Source organism: Macaca thibetana, chromosome 15, assembly GCF_024542745.1.
Source record: "Macaca thibetana thibetana isolate TM-01 chromosome 15, ASM2454274v1, whole genome shotgun sequence".
In the NCBI taxonomy this organism is placed as follows: Eukaryota; Metazoa; Chordata; class Mammalia; order Primates; family Cercopithecidae; genus Macaca; species Macaca thibetana.
The window spans coordinates 59,394,264-59,399,734 of record NC_065592.1 but is presented as its reverse complement, the minus strand read 5'-3'; the positions used below and the strand labels follow the sequence as shown (position 1 = coordinate 59,399,734).

The 5,471-nt window shown below is 35.5% G+C and overlaps 2 protein-coding genes across 2 annotated transcripts; both read right to left on the bottom strand.

Moving 5' to 3' along the window:
• Nucleotides 1–668, bottom strand: LOC126937606 (interferon alpha-10-like). Its single transcript, XM_050761156.1, has one exon. It carries the CDS (start codon nt 649–651, stop codon nt 82–84), a length of 570 nt encoding a protein of 189 aa, XP_050617113.1. The 5' UTR covers nt 652–668; the 3' UTR covers nt 1–81.
• A 3,719-nt stretch (nt 669–4,387) lies between these two features.
• On the bottom strand, nt 4,388–5,246 carry LOC126937603 (interferon alpha-17-like). The gene has a single exon (XM_050761153.1). The coding sequence runs from the start codon at nt 5,098–5,100 to the stop codon at nt 4,531–4,533; it is 570 nt and encodes a 189-aa protein (XP_050617110.1). The 5' UTR covers nt 5,101–5,246; the 3' UTR covers nt 4,388–4,530.
• Nucleotides 5,247–5,471: the final 225 nt, after the last annotated feature.

Genomic DNA, 5,471 nt, shown 5'->3' with positions numbered 1-5,471 from the left:
GAGTCTTTGAAATGGAAGAACTCATGAAAGTGTGAGATGACATGTCCGTCAATGAGGATCATTTCCATGTTGAACCAGTTTTCAATCCTTCCTCCTTAATCTTTTTTGCAAGTTTGTTGAAAAAGAGAGGGATCTCATGATTTCTGCTCTGACAACCTCCCAGGCACAAGGGCTGTACTTCTTCTCCATCAGATAGAGAGTGATTCTTTGGAAGTATTTCTTCACAGCCAGGATGGAGTCCTCATTCATCAAGGGAGTCTCTTCCATCCCAGGCTCTGCTATCACACAGGCTTTCAGGTCATTCAGTTGCTGGTAAAGCTCAGCGGAAAACTTTTCTAGGAGGTTCTGTTCCCAAGCAGCAGATGAGTCCTTTGTGCTGAAGAGATTGAAGGTCTGCTGGATCATCTCATGGAGGACAGACATGGCTTGAGCCTTCTGGAACTGGTTGCCATCAAACTCCTCCTGGGGGAATCCAAAGTCACGTCTGTCCTTCAGACAGGAGAAAGGAGAGATTCTTTCCATTTGTGCTAGGAGTATCAAGGCCCTCCTATGACCCAGGCTGTGGGTCTGAGGAAGATCACAGCCCAGAGAGCAGATGGATTTGTAGCTGAGCACCACCATGGCCATCAGTAAAGAAAAGGACAGGGCCATTGGGATGTTGCAAATATTGCTAGGCTACTTGAGGTGGGTAACCTTGAACCTTGGCCTCTAGGTTTTCTGAAGACTTTGCTCTGTGCATGGGTCTTAAATAGTGAACATACCAATTTCCAGTTTCTAAATGCTCTAGTTTTACTTTCTATCTCTGTTTTTGCTTTCTTTATTCACTCTCTACATGTGTTGAAAGATGTTTTTCATCATTGCCTATTTTTCACCTACACTCAAAACTTTTTGTGGTATATTTTTCTAATTGAAATCTTCATGAACTTTTAATAACACAGATTTGGCCTATCTATTTATGTATACTGTGTACACCTCTACTTCACAGATAAAAACTATAAACCTTGCTCTTTTTATTCAATGTAAAGTTAAGAATGACAGAAAAGTTAAACTAAAATCTAAGTTTAAAAGCTATTGACATTTAATTTAATTTGATGAGTATAATTGTGAAATAACTTTTAATGTAATTTGTTCATGTAAATTTTGTTGTGTGAAATTACATATGCAAAATAAAAATCTATATAAATACACATTAATAATATGAATGTAAATACCTACCTAATCATTCAGAACTGCTAAAAATGTGAATAATTTTTTAAAATTTTTCTCATAGTATATGAAGCTTTGAATTTTCCTTTATATGAGAAAATAATTTGTAAACTTCACTAGCTGCAGTATTCATCCAGGTATTGCCAACACTTTTTTCTTTTCAGTACTTAACATAAATATTGATGTGTTGACTAACTTTAGTAGAAATAAATCATATAATATAAGCTATTTGCATTTAATTCTCAAAGTCTACAAAACATCCTGAAAAACTGAGGATCAAACATAAGTAATAACCATCAGATAGTCAATGGCAGCCCAAAGTTATGCAGGCTAAAGCTACAAATTGTGATAAGATTTTAAGATCCAGCAAAAAATGGACAGAAAGTCCTCCAATCACAGTCATCTCTTTGCCCTAGGTTTGTGACACTGATCTTGTAAATATTTTGTGTATCTTCCTGAATCAATATCAGTGCTTCTCATGTGATACACAACAAAAGCCAATGAGAAAGATGTATATTAAGCAATCAAATTTTGTTGGATAGACTTGTTGGAGATTCACACACTATTGTAATATGTCAGATTTGTTTATACTACGAGAACTAATTTTTGTACCCTTCGAAGAAGTATCATTCCAATAAACATATGTGACTTAGAAAATATTATCAATTAAATCATTGTCATTTTTCAAAGGTTTTCAGAAGTTCATATCGAAGTCAATTCTTATCAAATAAAAAAGACCATCTTTGTTCTAAATTAATAAATTTATAAATATTGAATATTATCAACTAAAGAGTTAACTTTCAGAGTGGTCCTGAACTCTGACTCTAACTTTTTATTTTGCATAAGATGTGAGTTTGTCTCAGCCCTATAGGCTGAGTCCTTAAATAGAATGAGCTCTGCTTTAGCAAATCAGCGATTTAGTAAGTGAAGGTTTACTAGTTTCTCATTTTTTCTTCTACTAGCAATGGGATTGCTGGGTCAAATGGTATTTCTGGTTCTAGATCCTTGATGAATTGCCACACTGTCTTCCACAATGGTTGAACTAATTTACATTCCTACCAACAGTGTAAAACCTTTCCTATTTTTCCACAGCTTCACCAGCATCTGTTATTTCCTGAATTTTTAGTAATCTCCATTCTGAGTGCCATGAGACGGTATCTCATTGTGGTTTTGATTTGCATTTCTGTAATGATCAGTGATGTGGAGCTTTTTTCATGTTTATTGGCCACATAGAAGTCTTCTTTTGAGAAGTGTCTGTTCATGTCCTTTACCAGCTTTTTGATTTTTTTTTTTTTTTTTTTTTGGTAAATTTGTTTAAGTTCTTTGTACATTCTGGATATTAGACGTTCATCAGATGGGTAGACTGCAAAAATTTTCTCCCATTCTCTAGGGTGCCTGTTCGGTCTGATGATTCATAGTTTCTTTTGCTGTGCCGAAGCTCTTTAATTCGATGTCATTTGTCAATTTTAGCTTTTCTTGCAGTTGGTTTTGGTGATTTCATCATAAAATCGTTGCCCATGCCTGTGTCCTGAACACTATTGCCTAGGTTTCCTTCTAAGGTTTTTATGGTTTTGGGTTTTACATTTAAGGTTTAATCCATCTTGAGTTAATTTTTGTATTAGGTGTAAGGAAGGGGTCCAGTTTCAGTTTCTGCTTATGGCAATCCAGTTTTGCCAGCACCATATATTAAATAGGGAATCCTTTCCCCATTCCTAAAGTATTGAGAAAGAGAATCTCTTCCAGTTTCAGATTTTATTTTGTGAAAGAAATGTGTCAGTTTTTACTGACATTTAAAAGAGAATTAATCAAAATAATGATCAATTACTATTGTAAATAATTTTATATTTTATGCTTTAAAAATATAAAATATTTAATGTATTAATATGATTTACCAATGCATTAAATATATGAAATTTAGTGACATATATTTTCAAAATGGAGAGTGCAATCTTATTACTTGCCTACAATGCAAATGCAGATCTCTCACAATTTTCTATATGTGTTATCTTGAATTTTTCTTTTCGGATTCACTCTTCTACCTACCCCAGTATGGCTTCTGCTGATTAATTCTATCAATCCAGCTCTCAGTAAGCTCTGCACTGCCATCTCTTTTCTTGCTGTAGTGCTCAGTTTTAATTCACATTTTTCGTAAGTCTATTGATTCTTTTTCTAAGCACATTTATTTTCTAAATATGCTTTTATCACCATTCCCTCTTGTCCTTCTGCTGTTAAGATATTCCACCTCTGAGCTTGCAGTGAGCTGAGATCCGGCCACTGCACTCCAGTCTGGGCGACAGAGGGAGAATCCGCCTCAAAAAAAAAAAAAAAAAAAAAAAAAAAAAAAGATATTCCACCTCTGTTTTCTTTTTCTCTTTGTGTCTCTTCCGTTCCCCCACTTTAGTGGTGGAAGGTCCTCAGAATCCAGTTTAAGCTTTTTTCCGTCTCCACTTGTTCTCCACATGGACATTCATTCCATTTCATTTTTGGCCTTTCCATTGCCAGTTAGGAACTTCCAGATATGGTATTCCTTGAAAACTGCAAACTCATTTATCTGACTGGCAATGTACCTTTTCAATTACATGTTGAAAGTCAGTTTACAGAGAATATCTCTGCTTTTAATTCCAGACATGTCTCAATCTACCTTCTGCTAAGAGGAATTCATTGCTTTTTCACTTCTTCATATTACAGCAGTTAGCATAACTGATATTAATTCTGCATTATTATTGTTTTTAGATTTCTTTCTGGACAAAAATCAAAGATACAAGAGAACAGGAACTGTAGTTTTTATGTTCATGTTTGTATCCTGATGACAACATACAGCTTGGTATAGAAAAATACATTTTTCTATAACTTGAATAACATTATGATAGGTAACTTAATTAAATCATCTATTTTTAAGTCAGGTTGTACAGTCAGGCTTGGCATTTTATCTTAAAGAATAAACAAACACAAGACATTTTGTATAGAAAAAAAATTTAATGAAAAAGGAAATTAATATATTGGCTAAATATGAAGAGCATATATTATTACATTAACCACAATGTAAAGGTACACATATTACATAAAAATAATTTAAACCTTAAAAATATGTAAATAATAAATATTTAAATAAACAGATGAACAGAGACATCAACGTGGTCATCTGTAAAGGACTAGTGCCTGCACAGGCAAACACGATGCTTCTTTACACTCCTGAAAACATTTGAAAATTTGGATTCAACTCGTGGTGGTTATAAGAGACATGAGTCTTTGAAATGGAAGAACTCATGAAAGTGTGAGATGACATGTCCGTCAATGAGGATCATTTCCATGTTGAACCAGTTTTCAATCCTTCCTCCTTAATCTTTTTTGCAAGTTTGTTGAAAAAGAGAGGGATCTCATGATTTCTGTTCTGACAACCTCCCAGGCACAAGGGCTGTACTTCTTCTCCGTCAGATAGAGAGTGATTCTTTGGAAGTATTTCTTCACAGCCAGGATGGAGTCCTCATTCATCAAGGGAGTCTCTTCCATCCCAGGCTCTGCTATCACACAGGCTTTCAGGTCATGCAGTTGCTGGTAAAGCTCAGCGGAAAATTTTTCTAGGAGGTTCTGTTCCCAAGCAGCAGATGAGTCCTTTGTGCTGAAGAGATTGAAGGTCTGCTGGATCATCTCATGGAGGACAGACATGGCTTGAGCCTTCTGGAACTGGTTGCCATCAAACTCCTCCTGGGGGAATCCAAAGTCACGTCTGTCCTTCAGACAGGAGAAAGGAGAGATTCTTCCCATTTGTGCTAGGAGTATCAAGGCCCTCCTATGACCCAGGCTGTGGGTTTGGGGCAGATCACAGCCCAGAGAGCAGATGGATTTGTAGCTGAGCACCACCATGGCCATCAGTAAAGAAAAGGACAGGGCCATTGGGATGTTGCAAATATTGCTAGGCTACTTGAGGTGGGTAACCTTGAACCTTGGCCTCTAGGTTTTCTGAAGACTTTGCTCTGTGCATGGATCTTAAATAGTGAACATACTAATTTCCATTTTCTAAAGGCTCTAGTTTTACTTTCTATCTCCGTTTTTGCTTTCTTTGTTCACTCTCTACATGTGTTGAAAGATGTTTTTCATCATTGCCTATTTTTCACCTACACTCAAAATTTTTATGGTATTTTTTTCTAATTGAAATCTTCATGAACTCTTAATAACACACATTTGGCGTATCTATTTATGTATACTGTGTACAGCTGTACTTCACAAATTAAAAACTATAAACTTTGGTCTTTTTATTCAATGTA